This window comes from Oryctolagus cuniculus, chromosome 17 (assembly GCF_051225735.1).
Source record: "Oryctolagus cuniculus isolate XC-2025 breed Fujian yellow rabbit chromosome 17, ASM5122573v1, whole genome shotgun sequence".
Taxonomy (NCBI): Eukaryota; Metazoa; Chordata; class Mammalia; order Lagomorpha; family Leporidae; genus Oryctolagus; species Oryctolagus cuniculus.
In genome coordinates, this window is record NC_142883.1 from 35,163,357 (window position 1) to 35,180,545 (window position 17,189).

The window sequence follows — 17,189 nt, forward strand, 5'->3', positions numbered from 1 at the left end:
GACCCCCCCAGGACATGGGCCATCCTCTACTGCCTTCCCAGGTGCATGAGCAGGGAGCTGGATCAGAACCAGCACTTCTGTATGAATGCCAGTGTTGCAAGCAGCTGCTTAACCTGCTGTGCCCCAATGCTTGCCCAAAGGGCTTATGTCTCTAATTACAGTTAGAAGGAAAGCACAAACTCATTAGAACTGGATTGGAAATAAAGATTCTTTTATTTCTCATGTCTTGTCTTTACAGGAGGAGAATTATTTATGCAGTTAGAAAGAGAGGGAATATTTATGGAAGATACAGCCTGGTAAGTGAGATTTTTATCGTTCATAGATTTAAGTAATATCTCATATAATTAAAAGAAAGCCTCATTTCCCACTGTGGGCAGCCAAATGATTCAGTAAATTGGTCTGGAGTCAGGGGAGAAGCAACTTTGGGACTGGGCCACTATTGGAGGTCACATCATTCCTTTGCTCCCAGGCCTTGGGTGGACGGCTCTTCACACCAGGTGTTCCTAACAGAACCATTCTCATTGCGACTTTGTTTCCTTGAATTGGTAAGCTGCCTGCCTTGGCTGTGGGTATGTGTGGTTTTCCAGTGAAGCTTTATATGTGGAACAGTGGAAAGTCTAAGAAATCATCTCCTTCTTTTTAGACTTTCCAGTTCCCAAGGTGCAATCTTAGGGAGCTGATAAACCTGCATATATCATCTGTGGATTGATTATTTAGCCAGGATGGGATCTACCTCTTATTCTGTAAGATCGCATCTGCTTCAAATTAAAAATATACACAATCCTTTTGTGAAGTGACAGCAATGGGTAACAAATGAGTTTATCCTACACATTAATTGAATAGAAAGCAACACGTAAATGTTTGTTCTACCTTAATTACCAAACTGCATTCCATTGTTTAATTTCAGGCCTTTTCTAACACAGAAGCTGCATTTAAGAGCCTTAGGGATGGAGTGCCCTTTTATGGAGGAGGCTCTCTGAGCTATGTTGGAGGCTGTGTTTGTGGTCCTGCTGGCTGTGAAACTGCCTCAGTCCTCTAGGATACACCCTGTCCATCCTGGAGTAATCTGCAGGATTGCAACATTGTTATGCAGCCAGTATTGCAGTGCCCTGTGCTTTTCGAATCCAGACAGGGTTGATTCAGCCCTTTATTCTTTGGAGGTAGATAAATTTGAGTGTCACACAGTTTATAGTTGTGGGCTGGCTGGCAAGAGGGAGGGCAGATACTGTGGGCATAGCTGTTTATAAGTATGCAGCTATATTAAGTAAGGGAGGAGTGGGCTTCTGAGGGTCAGGTTATGAGGAATGTTTGGAAATCAAGACTTGATCTGTAAGAATAACCAAGTTCCTGTTTCCTGTTGGATTTTTAAATTGGGGGTTGGTGGGAGAAATTTCATTTGATCTAAATGACAGTTGGCCTAATTCCTACACAGAACAAAATGCCACCAGTGAGCATTTAGCATATTCTGGGCATCTCTGCAACCTTATCAGTATGTTCTAATGGCAAAATAGAACATTTTATAGTTTCACTAAAAGCAGTGAAATGTAAATGTCCCCATGCCGTTTGGCAGCATTCTGAACCATTTCTTTTCCCCATACATCCCCTCACCCCACTAATTTGGACTTTGGTGCATGTCTGTTTCTTTCAAGGAATTTTGCTCCATACATAAACTGCTTTGGGTAGTTTACTTGTTTTAATTTTATTAAATCATTTTTGTTTCCAGCTTTTACTTGGCAGAAATCTCCATGGCTTTGGGGCATTTACATCAAAAGGGGATCATCTACAGAGACCTGAAGCCGGAGAATATCATGCTTAATCACCAAGGTGGAGATATACTGTAAACATTTTTATAGTAAATAATAATCTTAAAATCCTCGCACACAGGCTGTGGCCATTTTCAAAGCCCCATATTCATCTCTATTATTATACATTTCCTCCCTCAGTATTAATGGCATCATAATACTTGCTGGTGTTTAAGTATTATAGTTGCTGAGATTAAAGGAGTTGAGGATAATAGCCACTCAACTGCCTTTTTCAGTTTAATCCTTATTCTTTATAGCTTTTCTTTGCCTTTTTTTTTAAGTCTTTGCACAAAATATTATGGACCAAAAGCCAATTGAAACATTATTTTGATTTGTTTCTTAAATTGAAAAGTGAATCTTAATGGAGTTTTATTGACAATGCACAAATATTTTATGACAAATTTTACTAATGTTGAAAAAAGGGAAAGGATTGGAATTGAGCCAGATATCTGATATAGCCTTGGAAATAAAATATTTAGTGGACATCAATTTATTCTTGCTGTCTGGTTCATTGTTTCTCCTTTCTATCACCACCTTCCCTGAAAAGCTAGATTCTGATTCTGAATTCTAAAGCAAAGAATTAGGAGACGGATAGAATAGAAAACAACTTCTTTGATCCATAAGTTTGAGTAATTTAGGTGTTTATTTGACAATGAAAGACATATGTATCAGAGTATAGTATGTATTTACATTTCAATTAATAAGTTATTGCCTTTTCTTTTCTCTGCAATGAATCTGAGTCCCTAGGGTTGTTGAACCACTGGTTAATAACAGTTCAGTAAAGCTGAACTTGAATTGAAATGATCTTTGTGGAAGGTGATGAAAGTTTCAGTTTCTGGATCTGAGATGATTAACCCATGCCAATTTCAGTTCCTTCTCTTAACTGATAGCACTTGCCAGAAGAGGCTAACTTGTTACAGTGACTTTCTAAGATCATTTTAAGAACTTTTAAGTCACAGTTTACTGTGATAAAGGCTATTTAAAGTGTAGTGTCACACTTTTGTTGAAACAGTGCAGCATATGTTTATTAGGGTCTGTGACTTGAGCCAGACTTCATAAAGATTTTTCCCTAGGACTTTGCTTTCTCAGAGTGGTAGACGATTCTCCGTAAAGCTATGGATAGGTGAAGCTAGGGGCTTAGACAAATGGATTAACTTTCTTCTGTTTTGTCTTTATCATCATTTATCATTTATATTGTTGGCAAAAGGTGATTCTACCCTAGCCTTCAAGTGTTAGCATTCCATTTTATGGATGGCACCTTGTTAGTTCTTGATATCTGCAAGAAGAGTTTAAGGCAGGAAACACTGAATAGAAGGATAGATTATTGTTTTATGTGATATGCTCAAATACTGCACATACTTAGAACTCTTGGAATAATCATGCTATAATCTTTTCATTGTAGGTCATGTGAAACTAACAGACTTTGGACTATGCAAAGAATCCATTCATGATGGAACAGTCACACACACATTTTGCGGAACAATAGAATACATGTGAGCTGAGTGTTAAATGTAACTGGTTTGGGATTGATAGCTAACCTTTACCTAGTTTAATAATAGTGTCTAAGTTTTCTGTAGCATCAGTGACTCCATCTATTTTTTTAATTTTCAGATATATAAATGGTTGAATTTTATGCATGCTATTTTTCTCATTGTAGGGCCCCTGAAATCTTGATGAGAAGTGGCCACAATCGTGCCGTGGATTGGTGGAGTTTGGGAGCATTAATGTATGACATGCTGACTGGAGCAGTAGGTGCACAGTTAAAAGCTGCATGTATTATGGTCTTGTGCTGAGTAGTTTTCAAATCATTATCACAGGAGGCCATTCCTGTACTTTTTGAAAATGTGGAATTATTTTCAAGCCTAAAAATTTATCAGCAGTTTAATTCTAATAATGCCTTATGATTATATAGGATCCATCCTTTTATTTATTTTTTAAAGATTTATTTGAGAGGCAGAGAGAAAGAGAGGTCTCTTATCCGCTGGTTCACTCCCCAGATGCCTGCAATGGCTGGAGCTGTGCCTGTCTGAAACCAGGAGCCTGGAGCTTCCTCTGGGTCTCTCATGTGGATGCAGGGGCCCAAGGACTTAGACCATCTTCTGCTTTCCCAGGCCATAGCAGAGAGCTGGATTGGAAGTGGAGCAGCCAGGACACATCGCCCATATAGGATGCTGGCATTGCAGACAGCAGCTTTATCCTCTATGCCACAGCACCGGCCTCTTGGGGGTCCATCCTTTAAAAAACATTTTTATTTTATTTTATTTTATTTTTTTATTTATTTTTATTTTTATTTTATTTTATATGTCGGGACTGGTGTTTTGACTAGCAAGTTAAACTACTGCCTGTGACACTGGCATTCTATATGGACGCCAGTTTGAGTCCCATCTGCTCTATTTCCATTCCAGCTCCCTGCTAATGTGCCTGAGAAAGCAGTGGAAGATGGCCTAACTGCTTGGGCATCTGCACCCATGTGGAAACCTGGAAGAAGCTCCTGCCTCCAGCCTGGCCCAGCCCTGGCCTTTGTAGCCATTCTGGGAGTGAGCCAGTGAATGGAGGTTCTGTCTGTCTCTCCCTCTCTCTTTTTGTACCTCTGCCTTTCAAATAAATAAATGATCTATGTAATGGCAGCCCTGTGAAAGAGATGTAGGTTAGATAATGTCCTCACTTTATAAATAGAGAGATCAAAACATAAAATCACATGCTTTGCCAAGTATCACACAAGTGACTGGTGAAAACTCAGGCTTCATTCCAGGTCATTGCTGAACTCCTCTGTGATGCTTCTTGAAAACTACAGGTCTTCAGTAGTCAGCCCATTTCACTGCATACATTTCTGACCACCTTGCATAATTGACTAATTCAGAAAATGGATGATATTCTTTAAAATGTTTTTATATGCTAATTTAATCTCTTTTCTACCCTTAGCCCCCATTCACTGGGGAGAATAGAAAGAAAACAATTGACAAAATCCTCAAATGTAAACTCAATTTGCCTCCCTACCTCACACAAGAAGCCAGAGATCTGCTTAAAAAGGTAGTTTTTTAATGGGTACTCGAAATATAAGTCTCAATAACTAATTTTAACTGGGTAGAATCTAACATTTTGAATAAAGAATCATACAAGGTATTGAACAAATAAAGCATGCAGTTTATGAAGGCATAGTACCAATTTGTTTAAAGATTTTTTCTTTTTATTTTCAGACTATTTAGTAGTAACTGATAAATTACATTTTCTAAAGGTAATATAAATGAACAAATTATACAAAGGGAAAAAATAAATATGATTGAAGTTCTTTATCAATACTTTATTTGTTTCCCCCTTAAGCTGCTGAAAAGAAACGCTGCTTCACGTCTTGGAGCTGGTCCTGGGGATGCTGGAGAAGTTCAAGTAGGGATTGACATATTTGGTGTTCTGGGAAAAGACTGCTTATTTTGCTTATTTTGTGTTTGTCAGGGTTGTATGTAGTTGCTTATAAGTTTAGCTGATTTTGTGATTTGTCACTTCAAACAGTTAATTTGTCATCCCAGTAAAATCTGTTCTCCTTGTCTTTCTCTATTCTTTTTTCTAGGCTCACCCATTCTTCAGACACATTAATTGGGAAGAACTTCTAGCTCGAAAGGTGGAGCCGCCCTTTAAACCTCTGTTGGTATGTATCCATGGAAACAGATAAAATTGAGGGACTTTGTGCTTTTCTAGAAAAAGAAAAACCTTAGAGCAGTTTGAAACATATTTTTAAATTCAAAGAACTTTGGTCTTCTCTTTAGAATCTTTATTTGGTATTTTGTTTACAAGAATTAATGCCAGTGGTGACTGATGACTATATTAGCTATTATTTCAAGAAGTTGAGAATTTTTTTCCCCTAATTTAACCGACTGTAAACTTGATTCTCTGGGAATTTTTTGTTCAAAATGTAGGATATATGTGTAATTTGCTAGGCCTGCTATATCAAAGTACCACATACTGAGTGGCTTAAGTAATAGAAATATATTTTCTCAGATCTGGAAGCTAGAAGTCTAAGATAAGTTGGCGGGATTGGTTACTTTTTTTTTCTTAAAGGTTTATTTTATTTATTTGAAAAGCAGAGAGAGGGGAGGGAGGGAGGGAACAAGGGAGGGAAAGAGAGAGAGAGAGAGAAACAGATTTTCCATCCATAGGTTCATTCCCCAAAAGGTTGCAATGATTGGCGGTGGGCCAGGCTGGAGCCAGGAGCTTTATTCAGGTCTCTCAAGTGGGTGCAGGGGCCCAAACACTTGGGCCATCCTTTGCTGCTTTCCCAGTTGCACTAGCAAGGAGCTGGATCAGATGTAGAGTAGCCAGGACTTGAACTGGTACCCATATGGGGTGCCAGTGCTGCAGGCAGCAGCTTTACCTGCTTTGCCACAGCACTGGCCCCAGATTGGTTGTTTCTGAGGACTGTGACAGAGACTAAGTTCCATGCCGTTCCCCTAGTTTCTGATGATTTGCTGGCAATTTTTACCTATCTTTGGGTTATAGATATATCACCTGGATATCTGTTTTTATGTTTATTTGTGCTCAAACTTACTCCTCCCTTTTTAAAAATAAATTTATTAATTATTTTTTAAGGAAGACAAATTTCATAAGTACACTTTAGGAATATAGTTATTCTTCCCACCATACCTCCTCCCTCTCCCCTTCCCAGTCCCATTCTCCATTAAGATTCATTTTCAGTTAACTTAGTACACAGAAGACCAACTCTATGCCAAGTAAAGATTTCAACAATTTGCACACACACATACACAAAGAAACTGAGAACTAAATTTACAGTTAACTCTCATAATACAACTCATTGAGGAGTTGTATGCATGGGGAGTTAGTGCACAGTGACTCCTATTGTTAACAATTAACACTTTTGTATATGAAGTCAGTGGTCAGTGACCATATGAGGCTCTTGACATGAGTTGCCTAGGCTATGGAAGCCTTTTGAATCCACAAACTCCGTCAGTAGTTAGATAAGCCCATAAGCAAGGTGGAAGTTTTTTCCTCCCTTTAAAAAAAAAGTACATCCTCAGCTGGCACCATGGCTCAATTGGCTAATGCTCCACCTGCGGTGCCAGCACCCCAGGTTCTAGTCCCGGTCGGGGTGCCGGATTCTGTCCCGGTTGCCCCTCTTCCAGTCCAGCTCTCTGCTGTGGCCCAGGAAGGCAGTGGAGGATGGTCCAAGTGCTTGGACCCTGCACCCGCATGGGAGACCAGGAGGAAGCACCTGGCTCCTGGCTTCGGATTGGTGCAGCACACCTGCCGTAGTGGCTTTTTGGGGGGTGAATCAATGGAAGGAAGACCTTTCTCTCTGTCTCTCTCTCACTGTCCAACTCTGCCTGTCAAAAAAAAAAAAAAAAAAAAAAAATCCTCCTTTGATGGCCACTTCTTTCTGCTGGGATCTCACTCAGAGATCCTTCATGTAGAACATTTATTGCCACAGTGTCTTGGCTTTCCATGCCTGAAATGTTCTCATAGGCTTTTCCGCCAGACCAGGAAGCCTTAAGGGTTGATTCTGAAGTCAGAATGTTATTTAAGTGATTATCATTCTATGAGTCTGCTATGTGGACTGCTTCCCATGTTGGAACTCCCTCACCCCCTTTTTATAAAATTCTTTATTTAAAAGGCAGCTAGAGAGTGTGTCCCCATTTCTGGTTCATTTTCCAAATGGTGGCAACAGCCAGGGCTGGGCTAGGCTGAAGACAGGAGTCAGGAACTCATCCCCGGTTTTCCATGTGGATGGCAGGAACTCTACTGCTTGAATCTGCTGCCTCTCAGGGTGTACATTAGCAGGCAGTTGGGATTGGGAGCAGAGCCAGACTCAAACCCTGGCACTCCAACAGGCAATACGACCATCCTAAACCCTGGCTTAACTGCTTTGCCAAAACACCTTTTCCATGTAAGATTACATTCTGATGAACTGAAGATTAGAACTTGAACATATGAATTTGGAGGTAAGGAAAGCCACACAATTCAACCTTTAACAATGTGAATATGAGAAAATACATTAGTGTTTTAGTTCTTTCAGCCCAGAATCTAAGAAAACATAGTTTCTTTTTCCATTTCTTGGGATGTGGGTGGAGGAAGAGGAACATGATATTGATGATGATGATTATTTGTTCATGGAGTACAAGATGACCTTTAAAATGTCAGTATATACAGTTGTAAGGATAATTAACTGTCAGATACCTACTGCCCAACTTCAAAAATTATCAGGGTTGTCTTTAAAACATACTTGTAAACATAACCACCATGCCATCATTACACCTAGAAAAGTTGATGATTTCCCCAGTTGTTTTTCAGTTTTGAATCTCTTTTTTTCCCTTTTGCTTCCGTAAGAATCCAGTCAAGATCTATGCATGGTTTGGTACTGTATCTCTTAGGTCTCTTGATTTTTAGAAAATCCCCTTTGACATCTCCCCCTGGGTATTTACTGAAGAAACTGGACCATTTGTCCTGCAGACTTTCTCCCATTTTGATTTTGCTGGATTTATTTCCATGATGTTATTGACCATGTTCATCTGTTGTCTTTGTTTTCAAAACCAGTAATTAGATTTAGGTGCTTCATCTAATTCAGATTAAACTCTTGAGACTGTATGCCTCAGTCAGGAAGTGTAAGCTGTAGTTGTATTTCTTTCAGTGATGTTGGTGGTCATTGAAGCGTACATCAGTAATTCTCAGCTGGGGTAATCTGGTGACTCCAGAGACATTTTTATTGCCACAACATAGGAGAAAGACCACTACATGTATCTAGGGCTAGGGACCAGCACAGGACAATGCCAGTAACAGAATAATCAGACCCAAAATGTAAATAGTGCTGAGGTTGAGAAACTTTAGCCTAATCTCATGGTTTCATTAAGGATTTGAAAAATAGCCTTAATTCTGTTATTCATTCTTTATTAGCTGAAATTCTTGCATCAGTTGTTTGGTTACCCAAAGTGTAGGAAAGGCAAGATAAATATTTTCACATTTTCAAAATGAAAAAATGAGTTCCCTAGCATCTTCCAGAATTAACCAGTGAATTTTCTGACTTCTTTTCTTAGTATCATTATGAACTTACACATTTTAGCATATTTGAGTGTTCAATACATTGCAGTTATTTTATTGATGCTCATTTTTCTCATTTTTGGACATTAGGTTCATCTTTAGTTTGATTTTGGATTCTTTTTGTCATGACCACATCACATCAAATGACCACATCTGATGAGAGGAAAAGGAAGAAACTAATAATATTCTTTATTTATCTTGTATAATTCCTACTCCATACTGAGAATCACTCATTTCTCCAAGGAAATATTTCTAATGGGAATCAGAATTTGGAGATCACAATCGAGGCACTGACAGTACTCATTGTTACTGGGTTGATCATATTAATATGTCTTAAAACTATTCAGAAGTATATTTTATAAATAAGGTCAATGTTATTTTAGTATTAAGTCAGATTTTCTAAATTAGTATATTTTCCCTATATTTAACCTAAGAGTCTAACCAAATGGATTGGGAAAGAGAGAAGGTATTAAAGAAATCTGGTAGTTAGGGGCCTGCGCTGTGGCACAGCTGGTTAACGCCCTGGCCTGAAGTGCTGGCATCCCATATGGGCGCCGGTTTGAGTTCTGGCTGCTCCACTTCCAATCCAGCTCTCTGCTATGGCCTGGGAAAGCAGAAGATGGCCTAAGTCCTTGGGCCCCTGCACACGTGTGGGAGACCCGGAAGAAGCTCCCGGCTTCTGGCTTCAGATTGGCGTGGCTCTGGCTGTTGAGGCCAATTGGGGAGTGAACCATCGGATGGGAGACCTCTCTCTCTTTCTCTCTCTCTCTCTCTCTGCGTAACTCTGACTTTCAAATAAATAAATAAATCTTTAAAAAAAATTAGAAATCTGGTAGTTAGAACTTAGGTAATACTACTCTTTCACGAGAAAATATCCTCATGCAGGGTAGACTATTTTTATTCCTTGGGAAATCTAAAGGAGTGAAACAAGCCATAGGAAGAAACTTTAACTAGAGCATCTTGCCAATGTGATTTGCGTTTTAACTCCTTAGTTTTTCCGGTTCATTACAAACCTGCAGTGGCCAACTGAGCAAATTATTTCTAGGGATCTGGCTAGTGAACTAGGCACACTGAAGCTTTGTGAGGGGAAAACTGATTACATTTTTAATAGGAATGATATCTGTATGCTAAAATATATTTTAATGCATGTTTAAAATTTATAATTTGACTGTTCATAGATTTTGCCTTTTTTCCATGTGGACTATGTCTACTACAATTACTCTGATATTTTATTAGTCAGCTCCTGCAAAACAAGCTCTACCCAAAGCTTGCAACACATTTGATTTATGTGTATGATGTAGACTATTCATCGTTTTCTAATCATTTTGTTTTTATAAAGCAATCTGAAGAGGATGTGAGTCAGTTTGATTCAAAGTTTACACGTCAGACACCTGTTGACAGCCCAGATGACTCAACTCTCAGTGAAAGTGCCAACCAGGTCTTCTTGGTAAGTGAAACAATTTCCATGTGGCCATGGGAAATTGGATGGGCTCTTCAGTAAGAAAATTGATTTGGCTGCTTTTGCAGTTCATGTGGTAACCTAGATAACTTTGTTGTTGTTCTTAAATTATTCCTTTATAACTTACTGGTACCTAGAAAATTGATCATAATCCAACATTCCAATTTAGCAATTGCAGTGGGAACATATGATTCTTTGGAGTCTATGATTCCTTTTTTGGTTAAGCCAGTGAGTTAAAATGATGTGAGGCTTAGCATCTCAATCAAAAACTACAGCCACAATACTGAGAGGAAAAGAGCTCACAGTTTTCTTCTTCAGAGATCTGGAGTACTTTTTTTTCTGTTTTAAAAAGGCAGAGTGACAGGGAGAAACAGTGCATGCGTGAGAAAGATCTTTCATCTTCTGGTTCACTCCCCAAATGGTCATGATGGACAGGCCTGGGCCAGGCTGAAGCCAGGAGCCTGAAACTCCATCTAAGTCACTCACATAGATGGCAGGAACCCAAGCACTTGGGGCATCCTCTGGCTGCTTTCCCAGGTGCATTATCAAGGAGCTGGATCAACAGCAGAGCAGCCAGGACTTGAATAGGCACTGCTGTATGGGATGCAAGTTGTGGCTTAACTTGTTGCACTATAACACTGGCCCCTTGGGCATTCTTAACATAAGTCTGTAGGGAATTTCTAATGTTAACTGTGACTACTCAACATCAAAATACATTGATTCAAATGTGACAGTAAATAAGTTTGCATTGTACAAGTATTTGTGTGAGATTATACTTCAGAAGCAAAGCTAAGCTCTTATGTATTGGCCAACAAAGATGATGGATTTATATTAGATGGGCATCGAGTACTGCTTGCCTAAGTATCAGGTGTGCTCATGTTTTTCACTACTTCTGTGTCACATGGACATCTACTCATTATTTATCCTTTGTAACCTTTGTCATTTCCTTTTCAGCTACTTCTAGAGAATATAGAGAAAGCATTCTTTGCGGAGGCTTTTCCCCCATTTGTTTCTGAGTTCTCTGGATTTGCCACTAACTTAATTCTCACACACTTTTTCATGCTGTTGACAGCATAACCCAAGTAGTGTTGTATCTTCTAGGGTTGGGAGTAAGTTCTGAAGTTAACATGAAATGCAAAAACTGTATATAATCAAAATCACTTTTAAGTCATCTTACTTAGTACAGTATGGATTTGAATAAACATCACTGAGGAGTAATTCTATACATGTATGATTACGTAGTAATATATAAGAAGAGGGGTCAGTATTTGGCCTAGAAGTTAAGACACTGCTTGGTACACCTGCATCCCCTATAGGAGTGCCTCACTTTGTGTCCTCCTCCATTCCTGATTCCAGCTTCTTGCTAATGCACACCCTGCTCAGTTAGCTAGGTCCCTGCCACCCATGTGGCATTTGCTATGTCTTTCAGGGTTTTACATATGTGGCTCCATCTGTACTTGAAAGTGTGAAAGAAAAGTTTTCCTTTGAACCAAAAATCCGATCACCTCGAAGATTTATTGGCAGCCCACGGACACCTGTCAGGTATTTCAGTCTCTGTTATTCTCAGTCTTTTGTTTTTGTTTTTCAAACCTAGAAGAACACTTCTTAAGAAATTTATGCCAAGTTACATAAATGAAAGGTCTGTCATACTTCTTTGGTTGATATAAACACAGCATTTATGTCTTCTCAAATTGCAAAGGACAAGTCTGTGACTAATCTATGACATGTTACATAGTTTGCCTTCCCTCCTGAAAGTAAGCTGCTACACTGGCAGATGTCCTTTTCTTCCATTTAACACATTTATGGTGTACCAAGGGCTGTGCCACATGTTACATGTTTATAACACAGGAATGGTCTGATGAAGCTTACAGTTTAGTGGGAGAGAGTCATAATTTACCATGGAAGGAAATACACAAAATACATTTATAATTACAAGTAGTGCCAAGTGGTGTGCGTGTATATAAATATATATATATAAAGTGTGGTGCTAGCAGCAGAGAAAAGCAAGAGGGCTTCTGTTCATGGTTGTCAGAGGAAGGCTTCCCTGGTGAAATAACATCTAAATGAAGAAAAAGAGCCCACCATACAAATAATAGGAGGTACAAGACCATGGCATACCAGAAGAAAAGCAAGTGCAGAAGCCCCGAGGGAAGAAAACACTTGGCTTTTTTTTGGAAATGAAAGGGAGATGCATGTTCCTGGAGTGTGGTGAGTGAGGAGAAATGGCGGAGGTTTGAGAAAGTATTATAAATGCCATGGGAAGCTATTTTAAGTCAGGGAGTAAAATTATTTTTAAGAATAATTTATTGACGATTTTAGGAGTCAAGTGTAGACATAGAGGGGAGAGATGGCTCAACTTTTGCCTTTGTACTAATCCATATGAAAATAAACATCTTATTACCTTCCTCTTTAAATGTAAGAGAAGTATTTTTTTGTTGAGCTGATCCTTGAGACAAATGAATGATAGCTCTCCCTTGTCTTAAAGCCCAGTCAAATTTTCTCCTGGGGATTTCTGGGGAAGAGGTGCTTCAGCCAGCACGGCAAATCCTCAGACACCTGTGGAATACCCAATGGAAACAAGTGGAATAGAGCAGATGGATGTGACGACAAGTGGGGAAGCATCAGCTCCACTTCCGATACGACAGCCGAACTCCGGACCATACAAAAAACAAGCTTTTCCCATGATCTCCAAACGGCCAGAGCACCTGCGTATGAATCTATGACAGAGCAAAGCTTCCAATGAATATGAGGTGAAAAAGGGGGAGGGAGGGTTGTGAGCCTCCTGCAAAGTGAACAAGAAGACTCAAAATGACAGTCTCAGAGTCAGTGTTGTTACACAGAACACTTTGGACGGAGGAGAAACAAACATAGATTTTTAAAACTCAATCAATGGTGCAAAAAAAAAAAAAAAAACTTAAGCAAAATAGTATTGCAGAACTCTTAGGCACATCAATTGATTGATTCCTAGCGACATCTTCTCAACCTTATCAAGGATTTTCATGTTGACGGCTCGAAACTGGCAGTATTAAGGGTAGGATGTTGCTTCTGAATCACTGTTGAGTTCTGATTGTGTTGAAGAAGGGTTATACTTTCATTAGGCAATAATGCCTATAATACTTGCAACTAAGGACAAATTAGCATGCAAGCTTGGTCAAACTTTTTCCAGCAACATGGAATCAAAGACAAAACAAACTTATCAATTGATGTTTTATGTGCAAACAACCTGAATCTTTTTTTTATATAAATATATATTTTTCAAATAGATTTTTGATTCAGCTCATTATGGAATACATCCCAAACTTTAAAATGCGAAATTATTGGTTGGTGTGAAGAAAGCCAGACAGTTTTTGTTTCTTCTCTTGATGAAATAATAAAATGCAAATGAATCATTGTTAACCACAGCTGTGGCTCGTTTGAGGGATTGGGGTGGACCTGGGGTTCATTTTCAGTGACCCAGCTGCAATACCTGTCTGTAATACTAGAAAAAAGATGATTCTATTTAATCATTTCTACTTGCAGTACTGCTATGTGCTCAGCTTAACTGGAAGCCTTGGAATGGGCATAAGTTTTATGTCCTACATTTCATCCTTATCCTGGGCCTGCGTTGCACTGGAAAAAAAACAAACCACCACCTGTACTTATACCAGTATTTGGTTCAAGATGCCAAATTTGTTCAGCCCATAGTTGAAGAAGGACAGAAGAGAGTCAGGATAAAATGCATACCAAGGGCTGTAAAATGAGGGAGTTAGGGATTTCCAGGGGAAAGAGGGTGTTGCCATGGTCCACACTCTAATATCTTTACGGCAAATTGGTAAGGTTTCATGTTTTACTTCTTTTTACTGTTTTTGCTGTATACCTTAATTTTTTTTCCTTGACAGTTTTAAAAAGGAAAAAGGTCTAATTTTCTTTGTTTGTATTGGGGCTATATTTTTTGATTGTAAAAATATTTAATGGCCTTTTGATGAATGTCTTCCACATTGAATAAGAAAACTTAGTGGCTTAATTTAGGAAACACATTAACAGGACACCATGTTTTGAAATTGTAACAAAATCCACATAAGTGATTTTACAGGTACAAAGAATAAAAATAAGGTAACTTTACCTTCTTAAATATTTTCTGCCTTAAAGAGAGCATTTCCATGACTTTAGCTGGTGAAAGGGTTTAATATCTGCAGAGCTTTATAAAAATGTATTTCAGTGCTGCTGGTATAGTAGATGATCATGCAATTGCAGTTGAGTATTATCACCTCTTTTTTGTTTTGTCTTTTATATGTCTTCAATCTGAGTGTGCAAAGTCAATTTGTGATATTTTGCAACCCTAGGATTTTTTTAAATAGATGCTGCTTGCTATGTTTTCCAAACCTTTTTGAGCCATAGGATCCAAGCCATAGAATTCTTTATGCATGTTGAATTCAGTCAAAAAAGAACAAGATGCTGCTTATTTCAATTGCAGTTCAAGTCACATGGGATGAAATCCTGTGACAGTAAACAAAAGCAAAAACAGAAAACATAAAAAATGATTTGAAATATATCTTTTCAATTGTGGCAATAAATGAAAGATTTGGTTCATTTTGGGACAGAAAGCCTTTTTTTTTTCTAATCACTCCCTCCAGATTCCCTCCTCCCTTATTGCAGCAGCCGACTGAGAACTTGGGAGTTGTAGCTGGTAAATTAGAAACTACAATAATGATTTAAGCACATAAATTGTATTTAGTCTATCTTTGTTCTTTGAAAATTTATGATATTTGAAAAAACAGAACCCAAAAAGCTCTGGTGATATGTACAGGCATTATTTTAGACTGTAAATGATTGTCAAATATGTTTACTCACTGTAGTGTTGACTGCCTGACCAGATTCCAGTGAAACTTTTACACCAAAATACTCCTCGTCAGTCTTAACTTGTGAGTAACATGTACACTGTGATTGGCTGGCTTTAACCACCCCATAGTTAAACTGTTCTCATAATTAGTACTGCCAGCAATAGTGGCAAACTGCAACTTTTTTTTTTTTTTTTTTTGCAGAAAAACCATTAATTGCACACCATCTGCACAAGTACATATTTTTTCTAACTTCACATTTATTAAGTAAAATTACTTTCCCATGCTGTGGCCGTGTTTATTGAGAAATTGTGTTTCATAAGTGGATATCCCTACTATGACTGTGAAAACATGTCAGGTGTCACATTAGTGTCACAGACAGAAAGCACACACCTATGCAATATGGCTTACCTTATATTTATTTGTAAAAAATCCAAACATAGTTTAAAATATATGATGTCAATATTACTAGTCTTGTGTTTCTTAGAGGGTCTTTATGATTAAACCAGGTAAGTGTATAACAGAGATTAAGTGCTTTTTCTTTTAGTCACTTACTTTCTTTAGAATCAGCTATTACAGGATATTTTTTTATTTTATACATGCTGTTTTTTAATCAAAATATAATCACTGAATTGAAGTTTACTAATTTTGATTTTATAAGGTTTGTAGCATTACAGAATAACTAAACTGGGATTTATAAAACCAGCTGTGATTAACAATGTAAAGTATTAATTATTGAACTTGAACCAGATTTTTAGGAAAATTGTTATTTCTTTTTCCCCTTCATGGTCTTAAGTAATTTGAAGTCTTCAGAAGGATTTTCCCATACTATTTTTTGAGACAGAAGATAATTTGACAAGGGTGGGGAGGATGCATGCATGTTACTCCATAAATTCAACATTGTTTACTATGGATAGTAAGTGATTATAAACAAGATGCATCTTAGATAGTAGTAATGTACTGAGCTCTGGATTTTACACTTGAAACCAAACTGTTTTGAATATTACTAGTCATATGGTTCCTAGCTTACAAGGGCTAGATCTAAGATTATTCACTTAAGAAATGTTGAATTTATGAAGATTGGATTTTGAGGATTTGAGAATGGTTAATTTCTCAAGAATACCACTGTCCAGACATCTGTGTTTTTTCATAGGAGTAGACACCAGCAAGTTGGACAAAAGTATTGTAAAAGTATTGTCATACATGACCTGTGGTCTGTTGCTGATTAATACAGTACTTCCCTTGTGTGGTTCTTAACACTACAGCACAAGTATTATCTTAGTGGATTACGTAGTGCAACATCTGAAAGATGGGTTCATCTGTGTGTGTGTTTGCTCTTTAAACTATTAGGTTTCTCCCCTTGCAAGTTGGCTTTGCATCTATCAAAGTAAATAAATTTCTTCAGCTGCCTTATTAGGAGTGCTTTGAGGGTTACACCGTTTTTGCTTTTCATCTTGTATTTAGTTTACTGTATTAAGGTATTTCATTTCAGATTGAATGAATGTAAATAGAAATTAAATGCAAATTTGAATGAACATAAAATAGAAGTGATTTTTTATTACCCTAAACTAGGAAGCGGTAACTTAGTATACGTATCAGATGTACAAATGATTTAAATAATTTTTTCTCATTAACACTCCAGATGTGTCCAAATTCTCATACTCTTATTTAATAAACTATTTATGTATGTGATGAGTGACAGTTGTAAAACTGTTTCTGCTGAGAAACTGAAGCTATTTAGGTATATAACAAGTTTTAGTACTGATTTTATATTAGATCTTAAGCATCTTTGATTTTCAATCTGTTAAATAGAATTGAATTGTTTGCTTTAAAAAAGGTTCATATTACAAGTTAGTGAAAGCTAGCTTCACATAAAAACATTGGGAAGACTTTCTTCTGCTTACAATCAACAGTCTGTCTTGCCACACTTGTCAGCTGCATTAAATAATTTGATATATATACACAAAAATAATGTAATGCACAAATCTGTTTTAACTAATGTTTCTTATCTTGTATAAGATGGGTGTTTCATATAAAATATTTATCTATAAACTAATTTTATCACACTTG

General features: G+C 37.7%; 1 protein-coding gene across 7 annotated transcripts in view; it reads left to right on the forward strand.

Annotated features, from left to right (window-relative positions):
• The window catches only part of RPS6KB1 (ribosomal protein S6 kinase B1), a 44,370-nt gene extending 27,709 nt beyond the window's left edge, over positions 1 to 16,661 (forward strand). For 2 of the 7 annotated variants that reach the window (XM_089316611.1, XM_089316610.1), the window contains exons 6-15: positions 239 to 296; positions 1,724 to 1,824; positions 3,205 to 3,295; positions 3,460 to 3,550; positions 4,725 to 4,832; positions 5,124 to 5,186; positions 5,368 to 5,445; positions 10,183 to 10,290; positions 11,732 to 11,844; positions 12,788 to 16,661. In XM_089316611.1, the coding sequence (XP_089172737.1) occupies positions 239 to 296; positions 1,724 to 1,824; positions 3,205 to 3,295; positions 3,460 to 3,550; positions 4,725 to 4,832; positions 5,124 to 5,186; positions 5,368 to 5,445; positions 10,183 to 10,290; positions 11,732 to 11,844; positions 12,788 to 13,025 (1,049 nt within the window). In that variant the 3' untranslated portion in view covers positions 13,026 to 16,661. Of the gene's footprint in view, positions 1 to 238; positions 297 to 469; positions 1,161 to 1,723; positions 1,825 to 3,204; positions 3,296 to 3,459; positions 3,551 to 4,724; positions 4,833 to 5,123; positions 5,187 to 5,367; positions 5,446 to 10,182; positions 10,291 to 11,731; positions 11,845 to 12,769 lie in introns of those variants that run through there. The other 5 variants (XM_051824393.3, XM_051824392.3, XM_051824394.3 and 2 more) reach the window with 5 other exon arrangements.
• The last annotated feature ends 528 nt before the right edge of the window (positions 16,662 to 17,189 follow it).